This window comes from Lathyrus oleraceus, chromosome 3 (genome assembly GCF_024323335.1).
Source record: "Lathyrus oleraceus cultivar Zhongwan6 chromosome 3, CAAS_Psat_ZW6_1.0, whole genome shotgun sequence".
NCBI classification, from domain to species: domain Eukaryota; kingdom Viridiplantae; phylum Streptophyta; class Magnoliopsida; order Fabales; family Fabaceae; genus Lathyrus; species Lathyrus oleraceus.
In genome coordinates, this window is record NC_066581.1 from 275409933 (window position 1) to 275434423 (window position 24491).

At 32.2% G+C, this 24491-nt stretch overlaps 1 protein-coding gene across 3 annotated transcripts; it reads left to right on the forward strand.

Moving 5' to 3' along the window:
* The first annotated feature begins 9002 nt into the window (after positions 1 to 9002).
* On the forward strand, positions 9003 to 17102 carry LOC127126966 (serine carboxypeptidase-like 20). Of its 3 annotated transcripts, XM_051056039.1 has the most exons (16): positions 9003 to 9021; positions 9203 to 9348; positions 13104 to 13261; positions 13341 to 13492; positions 14236 to 14312; positions 14556 to 14678; positions 14828 to 14930; positions 15026 to 15063; positions 15342 to 15443; positions 15533 to 15619; positions 15732 to 15971; positions 16081 to 16146; positions 16253 to 16368; positions 16461 to 16574; positions 16683 to 16728; positions 16858 to 17102. In XM_051056039.1, the coding sequence occupies exons 3-16, from the start codon at positions 13131 to 13133 to the stop codon at positions 16939 to 16941; spliced, it is 1479 nt and encodes a 492-aa protein (XP_050911996.1). In that variant the 5' UTR covers positions 9003 to 9021; positions 9203 to 9348; positions 13104 to 13130; the 3' UTR covers positions 16942 to 17102. The 3 variants fall into 3 exon arrangements, with proteins under 3 accessions (XP_050911996.1, XP_050911995.1, XP_050911994.1); XM_051056038.1 differs by lacking the exon at positions 9003 to 9021 and having other exon boundaries at positions 9114 to 9348; positions 13123 to 13261; XM_051056037.1 differs by lacking the exon at positions 9003 to 9021 and having other exon boundaries at positions 9115 to 9348.
* The last annotated feature ends 7389 nt before the right edge of the window (positions 17103 to 24491 follow it).

Genomic DNA, 24491 nt, shown 5'->3' on the forward strand with positions numbered 1-24491 from the left:
CCTTACCTTCATTGTACTCAATGAGATCCTCCTCTAATTTTAGAGTTAGTTGTCCTTGAGATGTTTGCTTTATTAATTATTATTGGTTGATTATTTATCTATTTATTAAAAATTATTTTATTATTTAAAAGAAAATTGATTAATTGGGAAATAATATTTTTGATTATTATACTCGCAAGAGTCTTACAACTTTATGTCTACGTACCATCAAATTTGTTGAAGGATCAGAGCTCCGTAATTCGTCTTTAAAATGTTGGTTGGTTGATTGTTTTTATCCCTTGAAAGTTCTCACGTAATAGGGGCAGAGAAGTAATTGATTTTGGAAAAATGCTTCAATGCACTATGGCAGAAGACTTATAGTTTGAGGTAGATTTAGATTGATTTTATCCCAATTGATTATTTACAAAAATATATTAATTTATTTAAGAAAATAAATTAAAAGATAATTGTATAAATCCAAGATTATATCTCTTATATCTAATTATTTATCCCTTAAATCTAAAAATTTCCTTAAAGATTTATCCCATTATTATCCCAATTATTGATTAAAAAATAAATAAATAAAATATAATACTTAATTTATTTATGAAAATAAACATTATATATTTATATGACATACCCCTTTTGATTGATTGAAAAAAAAATCTAACTATTTTGATTTAAGAAAATAGACCTATATATATATATATATATATATATATATATATATATATATATATATATATATATATATATATATATATATATATATATATATATATATATATATATATATATATATATATATATATATATATATATATATATATATATATATATATATATATATATATATATATATATATATATTTAAGAAAATAGACCTATATATATATATATATATATATATATATATTATTTATTTATTTATTTATTTATTTATTTTAACAAACATATTAAAAGTTTAATTATATAATCTTAAAGACCATATCTCTTATCGTGATGTTTGTCCATAGTTTTTATCATTTGTTTTTATCCCTAAAAATTGTTATAAAAATTTATCCCATTTAATTATTTATAAAAATATAATTATTAATTTATTTAAGAAAATAAATTAAAAGGGTAATTATATAAACCAAAGTATTATAGCTCCTTGTAATCCTTTCGAAACCAACTAGATCATTCCATTCATTTGAAACAAAATAACATTAACGAGTATATAATGAAAATCTTAATAATAATTTCATGATAATATTAATATTAGTAATAATATTAATACTAATATTATTCTCTAATAACCCCATTATGACCCTAATTAAATAATATATCAATAAATGATAATTTAATTAATAAATAATTGATTAATTTAACCCTAATTAAATAATATATCAATAAATGATAATTTAATTAATAAATAATTGATTAATTTAACCCTAATTAAATAATATATCAATAAATGATAATTTAATTAATAATTAATTAATTAATTAAACCCTGATTAATCCAAATATTAATATATTCCTAAATATCAGTAATATAACTTAATATTAATATAAAAATAATACTAATATTAACCTATCTTTATTTAACTAATAATATTATTATAATTTATTCTACCTCTGCTATTAAAATAAATAATCCCCATAATTATTAGTTTTTACTAATGTGTTTTAGTAAGACAAAATGTCCTAGTTACCAATGGTAATATCCCTCTAGCATAAATCCCCAAATTATTACGTTTCAATCAACATCCTTGAATTAAAACAAATTTCTAAGAGAGACTAAAAAGTCAAAATGGTTCCCCTTTGACTTTTACGTCATTGGGACTGACCAGATGCCTTATAAAGGATTTTGAGCATGTAAATGACCTAGATTCTAAGTCAATAACAAGAAAGAAATACTGGTCAAAATTTAGGGTACGACAGCTGCCCCTATTTAATCAGTTTCAAGCTGAGATGATGATGATGATGACAAGTCTTCATCTTCTCAAGGAGGAGATGATAAAATATAAAGAGGAATCCTAATTTTGATCCTGGGGTTAATAAACTCCGAAGCCAAGCAAGGATTGATCAATCATTGGTGATCTGTTGGCATCCCACTTTGATGTATCCCTAATATCTCCTTGCATACAATTCCTATAATCACAAAAATCGGGCCGGACTCGGACGATCCTCTGGTCGTTGTTTGATAACCTTGGTAGAATCCCTGATGAAACTCTTAATAAAATCCCTTGCAAAACTCTTGATTAAACCCCTGATACAACTTTTGATGGAACCTCTGATGATAAAACCCTGGTGAAACCCTTTTGACAAATTCTCGATGGAACCCCTTGACTAAATCTTTGATGATGAATTTCAACCTCTTCGGGTGACACTTTCTTATGATTCCTATGATCATCCAATCATGTCACTGGAGTCGGTTAGGACTTTAGTGATATCACAATCACTCTGGCTGAGATCCCTCTAGTGATACTCTGGTGAAACCCCTTGATAAAGTTCCTGTAGACCCCATTGATGAAACTCTTTGATGAAACTTCGGATAAAATCGCTATATGAAACCCTTGATAAAACCCTTTAGATGAAATTCCTTGATGAAACCCCTTGATAGAAATCTGGTGAAACCCCTTTATGGAACCCCTTGATGAAACTCCTTATAGAACCCCATGATAGAATCCTTTGATGAAACTCTTGATAAAATCCTTGATGAAACTCCTGATAGAACCCCTTGATAGAATCCCCTGATGAAACCCCTCTGATGAAAATCTGATGAAATCCTAAATGAAACCCTTAATGGAACCTCTTGATGAAACCCTTTTTGATCAATTTTAACCCTTTTGGGTGAAACTTGCATACGATTCCTATGATCATTCAATCATTTTATGGGAATCGGGCAGTATCCTACTGATACCCCAATCTAATGATATATGATGCTACAAATAAATTCCATTCTCCATTCAATCTCTTACGCCAATTATCAACATTGTCGTTTAAGGTAATACTAGTTCTTGTGAACTTAAACATATCAACACTCCCAGTTAAAGCTAACACTGGTTCTTGCAAACATAAACATATCAGCACTGGTTCTTCTGAACCTAAATATATCATCATTGGTTCTCTTGAACCTAACCATAAATCACATTAACACTAAACTTGTGTCCTAACCTTAACAACTTAACTCGTATACATATTATCAAGACATAGACCAAAGTCCTAAAATATTCACAACATCATTCACACGTATAAATATCATTAAATTATGACTTGAAGAAATATATATATCTTAGTTTTTCAACGTAACTGACCGCACTCCAAACGAACTTATGAAACCCAAGCCACGCGTGAAACAAGACAACCAATACCAGTTGTGACTTGACTACACTTCTGGTATAAGATTCGGAGAATTTATATTGTTATAGCATTCATAGACCCTATTTCCTTATTTCAACAAGAATATTATCGTGTTAGCTTTCCAACGCGTATGAATGCGCTTCAAAGGGACTTACGTAACTCAAGTTATTCGTGAAACAAGACAACCAATACCGATTGAGACTTGACTATGCTCCTAGTATAAGAACTAGATAACTACTACTCGTGTAGCACTCAAGAACCCAATTTCCTTATTTCTTCATAATTTTTACCGCGTTAGCTCTCCAACTCAACTGACCACGCCTGAAACGTACTTACGAAACTCAAGTTACGCGTGAAACTAGATGGCAAATACTATCGTGTTTTCTGTGATTTATTCGACTTATTTCGACTTATTGTGCGTTATTCAACTAATTTTAAATTATCTTGACTTATTTCTTAATGTAACAGTTCAAGAATCTAAAAAACCAACACATACGATTATACAAAAAAATTCACATCAAAAGAAGGAAATTTCAACACATATAACATCAATGCTCATGTTTATTCATCAAATCATAGTAAAAATCATAATCATACACACAACATAATTAGAGAGGCTTTTCACAAACCTTTATGACTCAAGAACAACGATTGCTAAAAGAAAAGAAAAGAAAAAGTGTTAAGGGAATCTTCATTATCCCTCCGCTTCAACGCCCATTATAGAGTAATCTTCCCCTTATCTCGATTAAGCCAAAAATCCTGAGCGTCTGATAATGGAAGTTCTTATCCTTAAAACCTTTCTTCTAAGCTTGCCTCAATTTTCCTCCTTATTGACACCTATCTAAACTTCCATCACCCTCAAATAGTAAAATAAACTTTATTTTTGTTTTATTTATTTATTCTTACTAATTTCCTTTATTTTAATAAATCCCATTATTTTATTCCATAATTTCTAAATAACCACAACCTTATTTATTTATTATTATTATTATTAATATTTTATTTTAAATAAACTCTTATTTTATTTTATTAAACCTCTAAATAATAACACAATAAATCATACAACACACCAAAAGTTCTAATTAAATTTCTGAGGTGTTACACTAATCTGTTGTATTTGTGATCTCTAATGTTGTTGCTAATGAATTTTTGGTGTTTCATTGTGATCCATGATCTGTCTGCTTTCTTGTGATATGATATGGAAGTTTATGTGTAAGAATGTGTGTAACATCTTGTCAATTGGTTGGATGTGGTGGTCTCTTGATTTCTGTGAGATTATTATGTTTTGGTTTGTTGGCTGTTCTCTAACCTTTGTCTCTTTTGAGGCAAATATGGGGAGAAAGTACACATTTCTATTATGGGATAAGGTGCTTAAACCTTTGCACATGCTATTTGTGGCACACGTCTCTCTACTGAGCTATGATGTTTGTGTGTTCTTAAAGAAGTTTTTGATACGTGTTTTTCCTAAAAAATAACAAACAAAGAGTTTGTTATAAAATTTTGATTGACTTATTTTTATAGGCAAAATGTCGAAGAAGATGTCTTGAAAGTTGTTAAGGACATCTTGGCCACGCGTTTCTGTAATGCACAATTTTTGGAAAGTTTGACTTTGCCTCATTTTATCTTGTGTTTGATTCTAGAGTTTATTATAAGATTTGGTTTAGTTTTTGTTCAGTCCAAAATTATGCTAAATTCGTTTGGAAATATTTTGATTGGAAATAGCCTAGTCAAATAAATCTTGCAAAAAGAGATCAATTGGATTTGCATTAATTACAATATCTAGATTTGCATTTAATGAGAAGACCCCGTCATTTTATTAAAGATGATTTGTAGCGCATTTCTGTATTGGAAGAGATTTTATTTTGAACCATGTACTTGACCGTTTTGAGTTCTTAATCTTCAATAATCAAGATGTTCTTTTAGTTTTTATATTTGTCCTTCCTATTACACTTACTTATTGTCATACACATTATTTCAACATTGTGTCTCACATCTTGTCGCTAGTAGAACACAATTTCAATAATAATGATAATAATAATAATAATAATAAGAATAATAAGAATAATAATAGTTTTAGATTCAACAAAATAATATTTAAGTGATTTTGAAAATTATTAACGGATATGGATCCCCACATGTATGGGTACCATCAAATCCATATATGTACCCGTGAACCAACGAGTAGTTAAATACCCGTTAATTTTATCTGTAGATATCTAATAAGTCATCAAACCCGTATATGTGACATATTTTACCCGTGAATACCCATATGTATGGTTTTTTTTTCATTCCTAGTCTGGATAACCTCAGAGGGGTTCTTAAGGTTGTGTTTTGAGATACAAATGCCTGCTCGCACTCGAGAGTCCACTAAAAGTGTGCTTATTTATCCAGTAACTTGTAAAATAATAATACACGTTGAGTTGACCTTGATATACATATTTTTAAGGTCGTGAGCATCTCGTTTAATTTTGCTACCTCTTTCTTTGTCGTTGACACTCTCATCTTAATAACCAATTTGCATTTATCTAGGTAAGCTTCTCTCTCTCTCTCTCTCTCTCTCTCTCTCTCTCTCTCTCTCTCTCTCTCTCTCTCTCTCTCTCTCTCTCTCTCTCTCTCTCTCTCTCTCTCTCTCTCTCTCTCTCTCTCTCTCTCTCTCTCTCTCTCTAGGCTTTTTTCGGCTCTTACTCCGAAGGTGTATATATATATATATATTATATATTATATATATATATATATATATATATATATATATATATATATATATATATATATATATATATATATATATATATATATATATATATATATATATATATATATATATATATATATATATATATATATATATATATATATATATATATATATATATATCAAGTAGAAGTCTAGGATTTTTCCGGCTCTTACTTCGAAGCTATATTTTTGCACTTGAGTGTCATATGATATTGTCGAATTGGTCGGAAAATGCTCTTTATGTGTTCATCGTATAATATTTCTTCGATGGACTTGGGGATCATATAATCCATGTAAAATTCTAAGTTTTTTGTATGTATCTATTCTTTAAAGATTTTATTTATCATCCTCAAGTATGTTGCTCCCGCGTTCTTCAAACCAAAGGGCATTGCATTATACTGATAGCTTACTCGTTAGATCATGAAAGTTGTCTCGTTCTTATCTACTTTGAACATTGGTATATGGTTATAACTTGAATACACGTCCATGAATGACAATAGTTTGTAGTCAGTCAAATTGTCTACTAGTTTGTCAATGTTCGGGGGAGGGTATGAATCTTTTGGACAAACACGGTTGAGTTCGGTGTATTTAACACACACTTTTGCACTTTCTCGACGATTTTTTGAACAATACAATATTGGACAACCATTTAGTACATCTTACTTCATAAATAAATTCGGCGTCAGTAGACCTCACACCGAACTCATATTTGCTTATTTCTTTTGGGGGATTGTGATCTTCCTCGTTACACGATATAATAAGCGGAAAGGTCAATGTTTAATTGGTGACAAGCCACATAAGGGTCAATGTTAGGCATCTCGTTGGGAGAAACTACGAAGAGGCCGATATTAGCTTTAAGGCATTTAATGAGCCTTTTCTTGACCACAAACAATAAATCCTCTCATATAAGAACCAACCTCTTTTGATTATTGTCGAGTTATCTAACTTCAAAGTTTTCGTTTGGAACCGTCCTCAAAATTTGTGAATTGACCCCCGACAAAGAGCCAAACTCATAATCTTGTAGGGTTTCATCTTCTCGCACATTGAGGTTAATCGTCATCACTATGGTTTCTAGAGTCTTCATCCTTTTCTTTTCAGAGGCGACAAAAGTTGCTGAGGGGTTCTTAAGTATGGCATCATGTATCAAGCGAGCTCCACGTAAATTAATTGAAATGACAATTAGTTTGCCCAAATTATTATGACACTTTACCTTTAGATGGATTGTAGATGTCACTACATCTAGTGCCATAATGAATGGTCTCGATGGGAGGATATTGTACACACCTTCACATGGGATTACCAAAAAAAAAACATGTATCCACGGTTCTTTCGTTCCTTAGTTTTCAGACATAAATTAGTATTTCTACGACCCCATATGGGTGAGTAGAAGATTCATTGAAGGCCATGAGACTTCCACCTTCATATGGCGTAAGATCCCACACGGGTAGTCCTAACCTCCTAAAGATGTTGTGGTACATAATGTCGCAAGAACTCCGGTCTTCAACAAGGATTCCTGACACCGAGTAATTCAATATGGTAGTAGTTATAACTAGTGAAAGCGTCACACTGGGAACTCTATCCACTTTCTCGCGATCTCGAAATCCTAAAATATGTATGTCTTCTTCCCGCTTAATAGATACCACTAGCGTTCTTGAAGAGTAACACAATGTATTTTTTTGCTCTCCTTTTCCTTACTATATGATACACCATAAACCATATAGACGTCAAAGTAAGAGAATGATCTTTGAGTCGACAAATATGTGGTAACTTTAGCATGTGGATTAAACAACATCACCTTATTTAAAGTGAGAACACAATAACAATCCATGACTTTGGGATTGTAGAAGTTGATGATGGAAATACGCAAGAATCAAAATTCGATTCCCACAAACGGCACCACTATTCCGTACTATAACCAAAAATATCTAGAGATCCGATGAACATGGGTTCTGATGTAGTGAAGTGAGCTTCCGGTAAGATAGAACGAGAGTGAATATGCAAGATTAACACTCCAACGACAAAGTCAATGAATGAGTGTGAAAACAGTTTGAACGTGTGACTCAAAGAGTATATGTAATGGCGCGTGCATGACTTTTTATAATGTCTGCGGTTAAAACTATCTCCGTATGATCTAAGGCCTCTCCTGAGGATATACCCAATTATATTTGATGGTGATGAGATGAGCACTCTGAACCATCAATACCTTAACATATATATTCTTAAAATTAAAATGTGCTTCATCATGATTGAACTTTATTGCCTTGGGTCCGGTGGTGGTGATTTGAAACAATAATAACTAATAAATAGGATTGAAATGTAAATATAAATATAAATATTGCTTTCTAAATAGATATTATTCCAACAAACTTATTCCTTTAATCATTTAAAGAAAATGCAAGTTGCATTTAGTATGAAAGTGGCCAACTTCTAATTAAAGATAAATGGAAAAAAAATAGTATCGGGTCAAAATTAGAATGTTGTGAACTTATTCTCAAACAAAACTAAAAAATGAGAATTCATTGTCCATTAAATTGTACTTTAGTAAAAAAAAAAAACAAGTCACAATTGAAAGGTTCTAGACAGGGGCTTCTCAAGACCAGTACAAGCCCATTTCGAGTGTGGACACATTGGGTCCATCAACTATTTGTATAACACAAACAAAAGTTAGAATAATTCAAGTCCCCAATGGCATTTACAATTCCTAGAGTAACTTTTTACTTAATAATTTTTCAAAATATGCAAGTTGCATTTAGTATGAATATGGCCGACTTCTAATTAGAGATAAACAGCAAAAATAGTATGAGGTCGTAATTAGATTGCTGGGAATTTATTCTCCTACAAAACTAAAAAATGAGAAATGATTTGTTTGTATATGCTATAATGCGATTGTATTTTAGTGACAAGTCACAATTGAATCCGCAACTTCCCCAGCCACGTAAATCAGCATTTTTGCACTATTTAGGTAAATTTTTGTTCACTTTACACTATTACGGTAATTCACCCTAGTTTTGTTGCTATCACCTATGGCTTTGGTATATCCGTCGTTATTTCTTTTTTCTATTTTTTCTTACCCAAATCCGTGAAGTCTTTTTTTTTTCTTTCTGTTATTGTCATTGTTATTCCATTTCATTTCTTCTATATAGGCTTCTAAACTACAGACGAAATTATAAAACCGTTTTTTTCTCTCCGACTCAGCCATTTCATTTTCAATTTTCGAATCCCGCCGCCGTCTGCAACGTCGCATCGCTCAACCTCCGCCGCATCATTCTCCGCCACAAGCACCGCTAAGGTATCTATCTATTCTGTAATTCCTTGGTTTGGTAAATTGTTAGAATTAAGTGTTTTCTAACTAATCACGCGTCTCAAACTACTAATCTCCAGACTAGTTGGAACTAATTATATTAATTAATTAATTAATTAATTAATGTTGCTGCTTAAGTATGTATAACTAATTTGGATATGGGAGAAGGTAAGGGTATATATGGGGATAAGGTTTTTTGTGCTTGCAACTGAAGCGTGTGAGTCCAAAAAAAAGAAGAAGAGAAAAAGCAACTGAAGCGTGCGCTTGTTGTAAGCACGCTTATCAATTTTCTTCTTCTTAATCATCTTTATGATCATTAATTGTTATTTACTTTCAATATAAAATGTTTTACTGTCTCCGCAATTATAATTATCTATTCTACGGTCTAATTTTAATTTTAATTATTATTTTAAATTCGATTTTAATCACATTCGGGGATGCATCAAGTGGTTAGTCACTTAGAAGAAAACTACTAATGTTGTTTGTTTTAAATTTTTTATAATTTTTTTTTTCTTTTAAATTAAATTTAACCGTAAGCTGTTCTCAAAAATGTTTTTTTTTAAACATTTTTTTCGTTAAAAATAAAATAAATTGTATTTAACAGATAAAAAAATATAAATATAAGTTTTTGTGTCTATACTTTTCAATCCTATTAATAAAAAATATTTTAACATGCATAGTGTATAGGGTTTAGCTTCAAAGGTTTTCTCAAGCATACTATATATCAAAATTGTTTTTTTTAGAGAATCTAGAACAAACATGGTCATAATATAATAGTCAAATTTGGAAAATAGGACAGGGGAAAGTACTCGATGTTATTGGATAGAAACTTCAACATATGGGTGGAGGGTGACGAAAGGAGACAAAACCACTAAAACACAAACATGTTAGGTTGATGAGAAAGTTATATATATATATATATATATATATATATATATATATATATATATATATATATATATATATATATATATATATATATATATATATATATATATATATATATATATATATATATATCAAAATAGCTCTAAATGTGTTGGCCATTGAAAAAATACTTCACAACCATAACTAAAACTTTAATTCTCAGAATCTCAATTCTCATAACATGGAGAATTAAAGTTTTAGTTATGGTTGTGAAGTATTTTTTCAATGGCCAACACATTTAGAGCTATTTTGATGCATATATATATATATATATATATATATATATATATATATATATATATATATATATATATATATATATATATATATATATATATATATATTAAAAAATATAATAATATTATATCATTTTATATATTTGATAGTATATATTTTTACTGTCTTTAATTTTTCATAATAGATATTTTATTTTTAATTCTTTTTTTAAATAATTAGTATGTTTATTGGTATATAGATCAAATATATTAATTATTAATAAATATAAAAAATATATATTTTTATAAAAGGACCGAGGAATTAATCGTGAAAAATATATGATATTCAAATCACAAAATTTTGTAAAATAATTATCTTTATTTTTTTAAATTAGTTTTTAATATTTTAAACGTTAATTAATTTTTTTTCATTTATGACTTCAAACTCAAATTTAACCTAACATTTTGTTTTTAAATAAAACTTATTAATCACTAAAACTTAATCAATTTATTATTAGTCCATATTAAACTTTGTATTCCATTATTCCACTAAAGAAACAAATTGATGGTCCCCTACTAGAACAACCGTGGTCTGAGTGTACAATCAACTAAATGTGATTGGCCATTATGTAGTCAATTAGTAAAACAATAGCCAACCAAATACATTGTCTTTGTTTGATTTTTGAGTTAAGTGCTCTTAATTAATTATATTCAATATCACATTTACTACTGGTATTCAGAAAAATCCAAATCTCAAACTGTAAAGTGAGGACGTTTATAGTTTATTTATCATATGGTTTTCACCATCTACCAGATTATTCAGGCCACTAATTCAATAAGTTTGATTTTGGTTAGACCAACTTATCTTCTTGGTCAGCTTTTATGTTTTGTTTGGATAGGGAAAAAAAGTTCAAAAATAAATGTGAAATATTATAGAGAAAAAGAGTAGAATTTAAAATGATTTCCAAGTTGTTTAATAGGATGAAAGAGTTGGAATTCAGAACAAGATGTCCAAACTAGAAATATTATAGTGAAAAAAAAATCTTTGTTGAAAAGTTAAATTAATGTTCATATTTGTATAATTTGTTTCAAATTTTAATTTTTAGTGTCGTAATTTTTTTAATATAAAATTAAAATTAACCAATGTATTTAAATTATATATGATTTTAGCTCAATTCAAAACATTCGAAGATGGTTGTAAATCGTTTAGTTAATATTTTTTTTAACATAATTTATGTAATTTTTATATTATAATTATATTTCATTTTTATATATGTATATTTATATTATATGAGAATAATTCTGTATATTACTATTTTATTTTCTTTTGTTGGGGTTTTAACTTAGTTTTTAATAATAATAATAATATTCTAATAAAAATATATGATAGAATAAAACATTACATTGAATCAAAATAGAATAGTATATCACATTAAATCATTTGCGTAGTAATTATAATTAAATTTACTAATTATTAAAATTAAATTTCTATATCTTATACCTACATATACTTATATATAGTTTATGAAAGGATTATAATTGATAGAGTTTCTGTATGAATTTAATTAAAATACACTGATAGTAATTTTACACCGTCAGTTTTATTTTAAAAACCTATAAAATATGCAAACGGGTGATGGTGATTAATCGACAGTGTAAATCTTTATACGTTCACAGTGTATAATAAATAATCCCTTCTCATATATGTATATAGAGAGAGAGAGTTGATTTAACGCAACTAAAAAAATTTGTACATTTTAAATATCAAAGAGTTGTAAAAGGATCAATGTCATTGTTATTATAGTGATTTTTTTAGAATATAAAATTAATTGTAATAAATAAATTTGACAATACACAATTTAATATTTACTACTAAATTCTTTTTGTCAAGCAACTTTTATTATATTTTTTTCAGTCATTTTTTTTCTGCTATATTTAGGAATTTAGACTAAATGTTTGGCATTATACCTTCTCCATTAAATACTTGCTCTGTCCCAAGACGAATATCAATATCCTATATATTTTTTAAAAGTCATTCTAACTTGCGTCTTAAAGAAAATAGACTAAGAAAAATGTTTGTATTGCAAAAAACAAAAACAAAATTTAAACTTTTGAAAAAATTTATTCACAATTTACAAAATAAAATAAAATCTAGATTTAATTTAGCACATCCTCTAAAAAAATTGTTTTTCTTCTTATTATTATTAATATTATTTGCATCACTTCAAATTAATAATTTTGTCTAATTTGAATAAAGTAACACTTTGTAAAAACACCAACTTTTTCAGTTATATAATTTTTAAATTTTTTTGTAAAATTTTAAAATAAAATATTTATTTTAATACCAAAAAAAATAATGAAGTGAAACAAACGCACACTCAACATTTTTGTATAGTTGTATGCACAGTTTGAGTATTTATGAAGATATTTTAGTAACAAATCTATAAAGTAAAAGTGACGTTATGATGCAATTTTATAACCGTGAGTACATACATACAATACATACAAGTATATCAAAAAATATCATGTGTGTATCTATATAAATACTCTGTATGTGGTTCCTCACTTCATTTCATTAATTGTATTTCTACATCTTCACAGCACATTTTGAGATTTGCAGAGTCAGAAATGGACAAGAAATTTCTAGTACCACTCTGCATTCTTTTGATGCTTCTCTCTGTTAAAGCTGCTCCTCGAAGATCTCTCATCACACATCTCCCTGGTTTTTCTGGCAAATTCCTCTCCCACCATTACTCAGGGTATGTATGTAACACATTACTAGTATATATTTTTTATTTCATGATTCAATTTTGAATTTGATTGGAATTTTGATTTCAGATATGTAAGTATTGATGGAAATGCTGAGACTGGAAAGAACCTGTTCTACTACTTTGTTAGTTCAGAAAGAAATCCCAGAAAAGATCCTGTTGTTCTATGGTTGAATGGTGGACCTGGTTGTTCAAGCTTTGATGGATTTGTTTATGAACATGGTATGTTATACTTTTAATATTTATGTATGTACGTATACGTATATGTATATGTCACTGTCATTAAAATTTATTAATTCTTCAACTGCCCCCTGTATGGGCGGGGCACATATAATAGTTGTCACTAATTGACCTAATTACTATCCTTGTTGGATTCATAGTCCTATGCAATATTTGAATTTCAAACATCTTACTTTTAACATCTCCTATTTTCATGTTTGATCTTGACTTTTCTTGATCATGATTATTGATGGGATCAAAGCTCTCACTTGATATCTCGATAAGTGTTTCTCTCAAAATTTTAGATTCAAAATCCGACTAAATATTAATAATTTTTGTGTTGTAGGGTCTGTACATACGGAACAAAATTCTAATTTTAATTTTAAAAGGGTCACGCAACAACTGATTAATCAATTTTAGGGTCGGATTTTAAAATTTAAAAAGAAAAAGAAAAAAAAGTTACATGTATCAGGCCAAGTTGATGTCGTCTTAGGTTGTAAAACATTGAAAAAATGTTGTTGTAAAATTCTAATTTTAAATGGGTTATGCAATAGCTGATGGGCCGGATTTTGTGTTTTAAAAAGAAAAAAAAAGTTACGTGTATCATGCCAATTTGATGTCATTTTAGGTTGTAAAACATTGAAAAAATGTCGGTTTTGACATCAATTTTACAATGCATACATAGAAAAAATAAAATTTAATGTTGATCCTTAATTGATGTGATTGTGAAATATGAATGTATGCAGGACCATTCAATTTCAAGGCAGCAGAATCAAAAGAGAACCTACCCACTTTGCATAACAATCCTTACAGCTGGTCTAAGGTTAACAACACGTGACACCCCTAAAATAAATAATGCTTTATTTGCATCTAACTATTATACATTGAAAAAAGCTGTTCCTTTTGACCAAATAAGTTACTCACTCTTTCAATATTGGATTCATTAATTAAATTGAAATCAATGCCAAAGCTACCTAAACATTTTCAATATAAATTTAGTTTTTTTTTTTACAATAATAATATTAATTTTGTTAAATATATTAATTTTTGTTATAATAAATTTCAGGTTTCCAACGTTATATATTTGGATTCACCAACTGGTGTTGGGTTCTCTTACTCAAAAAACATAAGCAAGTATTCAACTGGGGACCTACAAACAGCTTCGGATACTCATGCTTTCCTCTTAAAGGTACTTCCAACAACAGAACCAATCATTACCATTTTAAAATTAGATTTAACACTTTAATTAATTTCATTATTACTAGTTTCTTGTCAAAATCATGTCTAACATAAAAGAATAATATACATAATGTATTTTTTTCCCCTTTTTCTTGGCAGTGGTTTGAGCAATTTCCAGAATTCCAGGCCAATCCATTTTATATTTCTGGAGAGTCTTATGCTGGAATTTATGTACCCACTTTAGCTTTTGAAATTGCTAAAGGTAACATATTATTTGGGATAAGATAAGACTAGTGTTTATTTTGTTTATAGTGTGAAATTAATTGTAGCATAATTTTTTGGTGTATGTCTTGCCAGAAATCCAGCATCGAACAAAGCCCGTGATCAATTTGAAGGTATGACATGATTTTTTTTATAAATTTATTGAATAACAAATGTATCTGATCTATATATTAAATTAGATACATCTGTTATATAATTAATTTAAAAATTGAATTTTTTGCTTATAGTGACACCGAGGTGTATAATATGAAAACCAACTGTAGCAAATAGTCCAGTCCAAAAAATAAAAGACTATTGCAAATACAGTAGTGCCTTAAATTATTTTGGAATTTACCTCTAAAAAATAAATTTTTCCTTAATTATGTTTGACTATTCTTTCTTCGATGTGTAGGGTTACTTGGTAGGAAACGGTGTCACGGACCCAAAATTTGACAACAATGCTTTTATCCCATTTGTGCATGGGATGGGCCTCATATCAGACACTATCTATGAGGTGTGTTCAACAAATAAATTACTTGCTAAATACACCCCTACCTTCTTTGACAGTACTATCTTTATAACTTAAAAATTTATAATTTGCAGAATGTGCATGCTTCTTGCAAAGAAAACTACTACAATTCTGATTCTGAGAGTGATCAATGTGCTAAGAGCATGGAAAAAGTTAGTAAGGTGAGATATTCATGCATGGCACAATGCAAAAGTTATTTTTTGTTTTTGTTTTGCTTATTATTATAATTAGAAATAATATTGATGAATGTTATATGGTATATATATTTATCAGGCTATTCAAGGGCTTAATGTGTACAATATATTAGAGCCATGCCACCATGATCCAGAAGTTGCAACAAACTTAAGTTCTAATTTGCCGTTGAGTTTCCAAAAATTAGGGTTAACAGAGAGACCTCTCCCAGTAAGAAAGAGGATGTTTGGTAGAGCTTGGCCTTTCAGAGCACCGGTTAGAGATGGTCCTGTTACCTTATGGCCTCAATTATTAGCCAACACCAGACACGTTCCTTGTGTCGTAAGTTTCTTCATCACTCTGATCCGATTTAAAAAAAAGAAATTACATTATAATTTTATTGAATAATCAATATATCTGATATATATATATTTCTTTTGATTTATTATAGAGCGATGAAGTAGCAACATCGTGGCTAAACGACATTTCGGTCAGAAAAGCCATTCATGTTGATGTGGTACGTAATCACCTATGATAATGTTAGTATTCTAATTAGACGTAAAAACTAATTAATTAATTTATTAATTGAGGATTAACTAGTTTATTTACATTATTAAACACAGGCAAGTGGTACGTGGGAATTATGTACTGATAGGATAAGTTTCGATCATGATGCTGGAGGCATGATTCCTTACCACAAGAATCTAACAAAATTGGGTTATAGAGCACTTATTTACAGGTATATAAAAAAAATGAATTACTCAGAATAATATATCATGCATTATTTTGATCTTGAAAATTAATATATGATGCATTAATAATTAATGACAGTGGTGACCATGATATGTGTGTACCATTTACTGGAAGTGAAGCTTGGACAAGTTCTTTGGGGTACAAAACTGTGGATGAATGGAGGTCATGGAGCTCTAATGACCAAATTGCTGGGTACATTAATTCATTTCTCTCTCAATATTTTTCAATAATTTTCTTCATAAAGTTTTACAATTTTGGAGGCACAAGAAAATAATTGAATAATAAAATCATTTGATGCAGATTCTTACAAGCTTATGAGAATAACCTTACCTTTCTCACAGTAAAGGTGAGTCATAAAATAATTTTTATCACATTATGTTAACCAATTAGTTTTTTTTAGATGCAATTAAAACTTTAATTCTTTTTATTATTAATGATATTTATATTGATATGTATGGGTTTGGTGATGGTGCAGGGAGCTGGGCACACCGTACCGGAATATAAGCCAAGGGAGGCACTGGATTTTTACAGCCGTTGGTTGGATGGAAAATCAATTTAATTGTAAAAATGGAACAACCAAAATTATAATATATGTACAATAAACATATTATATATATGAACAAAATTGCGAAGTGATTCAATTTTGTGATTCACCCTTGCATTAAATCATATGTAAGGGAATATTATATATTAGTGAATTTAATTTGTTTCATATCTCAATCTCAGATTTTGAACGTAATATTCAACTTAAAGCATTACATTTAAAGGAGAAAAAAAATCTCAATTTTATTTTAAGCTCTGCTCACTCTTGGCTCAACATATATTTGAAAAAAAAAAATTACCCCGAACCGTTCTACATTATATTACACTTTGAAAAAAAAATTATTAATTATAAATGATATTAGATTGGTAATATAATACTGATAATTCTTTTCTATTCTATTTGTTGAGAACAAATGTAAGTTGTATAGAAAAACAAGTGAGAGTTCTAAGTCTCACATTGTTTAAAAAATGGAGGTTGAACATTTTATAAGTAAGAAGATTTATACATCTATCACCTTAGGTTTTTTGTGAATATGTGGTCTCTCTCTCACTTGTTTGGATGAGATTTTGATCTTTAGGTGAGTCATTGACCAAATGTGAATGCTTCCCCTCATGATGATCCCACCAATGGTATAAAGTCTTTCTGACATGGTGGTCAGGTGGCGTGTTCCGTTGAAGTGTCCATGACGAGATAAGAGTGTCTCTCAACAACGGTACAATCATGTAGATGAAAGAGTTTCCGCTTGAGGGGGAGCATAGTAAATGGACTCACACTTGAGGGGGAGATTGTTGAGAACAAGTGTGAGTTCTAAGTCTCACATTGCTTAAAAAAGTGGAGGTTGAACACTTTATAAGTAAGAGGATCCATACACATATCACCTTAAGGTTTTGGATGAATATATAGTGTCTCTCTCTCACTTGTTTGGGTAAGTCTTTAACCTTTAGGTGAGTGTTTGACCCAATGTGAATGTTCCCCCTCATAATGACCCATCTGTCATACGGTGAACTGACTTGGGGTGTTTTGCTTTTTATCGCAATGTCGCGGATAGCAAGAGTCGCCACCGACTTTTCTTTTATCCAATAAGGAAAGGTGGAAAAGAACAGGAAAGACCTCAATAGATTTTGGGTTCGGGAGGTACATTATACAAAGGGAAGGTATTAGCACCCTTTGTATCCATGGTTATCCATGGGCTCTTAATTGCTGGATCACTTATATTTTTGTCTGAAAAGTGTTGGTGAATTGTTTAAAAATGTTTCGAAAAGAGAGTTTAACTTTGTAATGATTCTCGTATGAATGTATACAAAGTGTTTATCTCGTTTGATTTTGAAAACGGTTTAGAAAAATGTAACTTGGTAATGATGCTAGTATGAATGTATACCAAGTGGTGATTTTCTAGGATTTGCAAAGTGTGAAGGGTGGGAAATGTTTTAGGTTATGATCCAGTAATTGAGAGTTATACCTTCCTAAGGTCGTTATGAACGTTTCCTATCCTTATGAGGGTAAAACTGTCCTTACTATTGAGAAGTAAGTAGTTTTATCCTTTGGATGTAAAAGGGTCATTGTAGGGTCATCGATCGGTCATTGAAGGCAACAGTTGTAAGGATACCTTAGCATTCGAAGGGACGATCATCATTTAACCGTAGGCTACACCGAAGGGTCTTCGAGGGGCAAAATCGTATTTTCGAAGGCAACATCCGAGGGACCATGATTTATTTTATGATGATTTAACCGAAGGGTCTTTGCTAAGTGTATCCCTACATTCGCGGGACACGACCATAATACCGTAGTCGTAGGGTAACAAAGAGAGGTCTGAGATCATTTACTTAAATGCAATGTGTTGTAGTTGTAGCACCTCAAATTTGCACCTATCATTGTACATACATTCTCATATTAGGTCATAACATAATATGGTCCATTGCATAACATTGCATTGTCCCTTTGCCCCAAGTGCAAGTCATCAGAAGAATTAGGTCAAACTGGTCAGGAGATCAGTCAGTCAAGCAAGCAAGTACAATTTCCATTGAGCCAAGGTCTTAGGGTTGGTCCAACATGTTCACATGACTTGGGGATCCATTTGAAGTGTTTTGGTCAAGGATTGGATGTTCAGAAGTCATCAGTCAATGCACAGTCAGTCAGAAACCCTAAAAAGTCAAACTTGGTCAACTGTGTCTGATTTTATGGTTTTGATGGTTGGATTTGGTTTGAGAGAGCTTATTCATGTCCAAATAGGCCTCATATATCATGTCAAACACCATCATGGAAGAATTTGAAGCCAGATCAGAAATTTCCAAAAATAGAAACTGGACCTGTAATTGAAACCTGCCAAAAATGGAAAGTCTTGATCCTCAAACTTACATCATGATACAAGCTTCAAATGAATTTTTTCCCAACATGAAAGTTGAAGATATTGTTCTCCCATTTCCAAAAAGTCCAAGAACACTCAATTTCCATGTATGGTTGGCAAGTTATGATCAATTCATTTTCAAAAATTCTTGAACTTCAAAAGGCCATATCTCTCAAACCATTTGGCCAAATTTGGTGGGGTTTTTTCCAACAAGTCACATTTGACCTCCTCTTTCCAAAAATATAATTTTCATGTACCAAGACCTCATGGATCAAAATGGCATTTTTGAACCTACTTGAATTAATTTTAAGTGAGGTGAAAAAGTGAAGTTTTAAATTAACCATTCCCAACCAATTTTGCCATTCAAATATGTTCAGATACATTGTTTATGACTTGTTGCAAGCTCATTTTCGTGCAGTACATACACCCATGCCAACTTGCTTGAAAATTGGAAAAAAAGTACACTTTTCACCCACTCTACTCCACATTTTCATGAACCATCATTAGCACCAGTAAACAGCATATATATTCAACATATTCTCTCTGAAACCCTAGTAGCAGCCACCAATTACCAACAGAAAACTCATCTCTCTCAAAAACTCATTCTCTTCATTTTTTGATTTTCTGCCAAAAACCTCAAAAGGACTCGAGCTTGGCTTGGTTTTATCATCACATTCCATCACTTTGGAAGCTATTTGGAGCCCTGTTTCCCAGCTGTAACATCATCTTCAAGCACTGCTGCACCAAAACTCATCCATGGCAGTCCTCGAGTTGAGCCATTTCAAGCACTACTGAGCCAAAGTTCTTCCTCCATCCATCTTTTAGAAGCTTCATGTACATCTGTTTTGGGCATTTGCAAGCAAAGAACCTCTAAATCACGACTGCCCTTCAATCTTGGTGAGTTTTCGATCTTCACTATTCTTAAAACTATGCCATGCCTTAGATAGAGTATGCCATGCTGATCACCATGAAACTTAAATCGTGAAAAACCATTGAGAAATGAGAGAGAACGAGGGTTTGGAAGTTTTGTGTTCATAACAAGATTGGATCGATTCTTGATGTTGTTGTTTGTTTTTGGATAAATTGCACATTGATTCGTGTTAAGTGTTGGTGGATCTTCATGAATGTGTGTTTAATTTGTGTTTCTGGGATTGTTGAAATTTTCTGGAGATTTCGCGCATGAAGATCATGAAGATCTTCATGCTGTTCATGAACTGCACATTACCTGCGGATTCACTTGCGGCCTTCATGAGCTGGCTGCGAATTTTCCTGCGGATTTCTGGGCTAGGGTTTTCTTTCATGAATCGTTACTGTTGCATTAAGCCTGGCCAATGAAAACATTTCATTTCGTGGCCCAAAACGCGGCCGTTTTGATTAGTGATCCCTTATTTACAAAAGTGTCATTCGTGGCACATGACCTATTCAAATTAGTTATTTCTTTTCCATTTTTATTCCATTTGATCATCAAACTTTGAAAAATCACATCTCCTTCATTTTAATTCCAAATTTCATGAAACTTTTTGCTAAATCTTCATCATGATCTCTACTTTTTTATCATAATTTTTCCAGAATTTTGTGATCATTGGTTTTTGTTTGGCATTAGGATTTGTAACATGTATCCTTTTCTTGTACACCTTGCCAAATCTCTTGTGAAATTGTGATGCATTATCCATTTGATTTGAAATTTTTTGTGCTTAATCTACACTCATCCATGTTTATTTTGATGTAAAGATCATGATTTTATCATATGTGGTTTGAGAGTTGTGATTTTTTGAAGTAGGGTGTGACAACTTGTGTCACCCCATGGATGTGCAACTTCCTGATTTTTGAATCCATGCCTCTTGACTTCCAATTGACCTCAATTTTTGCATGAACCTTCTCTTATATGTCTAGTTGACTTGTGATTTTTCTTGGAATTAATCAGGCCATTTCCTAATTGTTTGAGATTTTCTCCCCTGTTTGACCAAAATGTGGACTTATTGTGATACATGTTGCCATTCCATTTGTGAAATTCTCATACTTTATTAGATGGACATGAAATTTTACATGAGATAACTAAACATCCTCATCTTTGCCATGGTTTTAGTCCCATTCATTTATCATATGCCATCTCTGATTTATGAATTTTTCAAGTTGATGCATGCTTGGTTGACTTCTTTGAGCATGTTCAAAATTGCCCTGACTCTCTGATTTTCATTGACTGCCTTCCACTTGTCCAAATGAGATGAAATTTGACATGCTTACCATGCTATGTGTTAGGATTGATCATGATTTATTTGGTAATTTTTGGAAATGTTTGAGTTGACTTTTGATGCAAGTCTTGCTGTTGACTCCTATGAGCTCTCATTTGCCATGCTTTGACTTCTTTTGCTTGTGAATTGATGATGATGCATGATATGAACATGAACCCAATTGAGCTTGCTTCTTAAATGTTTGAACATGATTTTGAATGCTTGCCCTTTGCTGTTTTGACTTTTTCATTCTCTTTTGACCCTAGGTTTGCCCTAGTGGTCCAGTTACTCACTGTTGAGCTTATGTTTTCAGGTTGAACACCAAGTGACCATTGAGACCATTTCTTTTTGATTAAGCTTGATTGTTTATCATGAGCTAACCTTTGTTTTGTAGGTGGCTTGACTCATATGGTTTGAGTCTTGTGCTCTGCACATTGGTCCCTCTGTGTTGACTGTTGTTTCCCAATTCCTTTTGCTTTGACTGTTGAACTGTGTACTGATCTGTTTGACCATTTCAGGTACCATTAGTTGCTTAAGTTCTTTGAACTTGCTTTGCTTTGCTATTTAGCAACTTGCTTGAGGTATAATTCCTTTTTCTTCATGTAGTCTGGAAGACCTGGCCTGTTACTTGGCCAGGCAACTGTCTGAAGTCCTCCTTAAGAGGCAATGTTTGTGTATGTTTAATTTGTCCTTGTACAGAGTCAAAGACCTCCTAAGTGAAGAGGCAATTGGCAGAACCAAGGGATAAGCGACCTATCCCCTTCTATTCTGTGTGTCATCTGCTTTGCTCACACCACTGTGTTGATGCATTGTAGATACAAACCCAAGATCTTGTACAATTGTACAGTTGAGTCAGTTTCACATGTGTAGAAGGGTTCCCACCTTCTGAACCCACACATTCTTGTCTTAAGCTCTCCCAGGCCAGGGATAAGAGCTGTGAAGTCTCATCTTCACTCACCTTTCATCTGCTTCACCTTAGCCCCTCAATGGCAAGGTTAAGAGCACATTCACCCAGTTCCAGAGGTTTGTTTGTTGAGGTTGATATGACCCCTCGACTAAAACCTAACCCTTGTGTGAGCCCTTGTTTGTATATAGTGTGTGCTACATGTGCTTGTATGTTTGTTTGACTTGCTTCCTGTGCGAGTTAGGGTTAGTTTAGACTTGCTTCCTGTGCAAGTTAGGTTTTGCTTGGCTTGCTTCCTGTGCAAGTTAAGTGTGTGTGTGGCTTGCTTCCTGTGCAAGTCATGACTAGGATAGGCTGGCTCCCTGTGCCAGTTAGCTAGAAACCTTAACTTAGGGGTGATTTTGCATGACAACATCTAGGCTCGAGTCGTAGTCTCCCCAGTGTTGTGTCTCCCTCCGTTATCTGGTTAGGCTAGTCCTGTAGCCCTGCGTAGGGGAACTACGTCGCCCTGATCCTCATACCAGATGAGGTACGTAGGCAGAAGATGAGCAGATCTCTCCGGGCGCCTGTGTCTTTGTTTTGTCTTGTTGTGTGCTTGGAAGCTGATGTAAGTCCATCGAGTGGCATTTGGGTTCCAGTGTGGGTTTGTTGGTTCGGATGCTGATGTAAGTCCAGTGATTGGCGTTCAGGCTCCACGTTTGCCTCTTTGTGTGTGTCTTGGTTCAGATGCTGATGTAAGTCCAGTGATTGGCATTCAGGCTCCATGTTTGCCTTTGCCAGTGTTTGTTTGTGTGCGTGTCAGCCGAGCTACGAATGCTCTGATTCTCTTTCGTCCAAGGAGATACGTATGCATAGGATGCGACATCCTAGCGAGCATGTGTCGTTTCCCCAGTCCGAACTACTTAGACTCTGATGTCTATGCTTGATAGACTAAGTAGGCCCAGGATGCGATATCCTGCCGAGTTCAGTTTCAGTCTTGTTTGTTTTCCTGTGTCTCTTTCAGCCGGTTTGTGTGTGTGTGAGCAGTGTTTTTAGCAACCATTTTCCTTTCTATTGTGCGTGGATCCCGTCGAGTACGACGGATGCGTAGGGGTGCTAATACCTTCCCTTCGCATAACCGACTCCCGAACCCATTCTCTTTGGTCGCGAGACCATGTTCTTTCCAGGTTTACTCTGAGCGTTTCCTTTCCCTCTTTCGGGATAAATAACGCACGGTGGCGGCTCTGTTGTTCTTGTTTTCCCGCCGGTTTTTTCGCGTGATGCGACAGCTGGCGACTCTGCTGGGGATTTTAGAGAAGTTGACCTGTGCTGGTCCATCTTCCCTAAGCGAGTCTCTCCTAGCGCTCTCTAGGTTAGGGTTTGGTTGCTTTGTGCTGTGTTTATTTATTGCATTCATTATTTACTGTTTGCATTCATTGTCTATTGTTTGCATTTATTGTTTGCATTAATGTTTGCATTCATATTCATCTGTTCACCTGGCTGGTTGTCTGTTTCTCTCTGTTGGGGTGGGAGTTACATGAGGTAAAAGGCCCAATACCCAGGCCATGAGTGAAATCTAGGATACTTAGGAATAGAGTGATTCATGGGAAGCGGGTGGTATTGCGCCACTTAGCGGAACATTGATATCACGAGCAGTTCAGACCCTGGTGGGACATTATCGTTACATACTTCGGGTGTGTATATGATGATGTTCTGCGAAAGGTTATTTATGCTGCGTTTCTCTCGACCTTACCCTGGCCTAGACGACACCCGTGAGTGGGGAGGGGATGATCGTTATTACAGGTACAGTTGGTGACTTGTTGGTGACTTGTGATCCTGTTGGTGACTATTGGTTCAGAATTTTGGGGTCTCAGATGACTTTGGGTTTCAGATGAATTTGTGGTTCCGAGTTCAAGCCGAAGCTTTGATCCTGTGTTCTGAGAGACACAGCCAACCAGTCGTGTCTGCATCATTTGCATCCTAGCATGTTTATTTTCAAAAAATACGCAATAAAAAAAAGAGAAGAAAAAAAGAGAAAAGGAAAACAAAAAAAACTAATCCCTGCATGCATATCATTTCTCAGGTACATTCCAGAGCTTGTTCACTG

Coding starts and splice junctions, on each gene's coding strand:
- LOC127126966 (XM_051056039.1), top strand. CDS start 13,131: ATGGACAAGAAATTTCTAGTACCACTCTGCATTCTTTTGATGCTTCTC. Junction 15,064..15,341: donor AGCCCGTGATCAATTTGAAG/GTATGACATGAT, acceptor TTCGATGTGTAG/GGTTACTTGGTAGGAAACGG. Junction 16,147..16,252: donor AAGCCATTCATGTTGATGTG/GTACGTAATCAC, acceptor TATTAAACACAG/GCAAGTGGTACGTGGGAATT.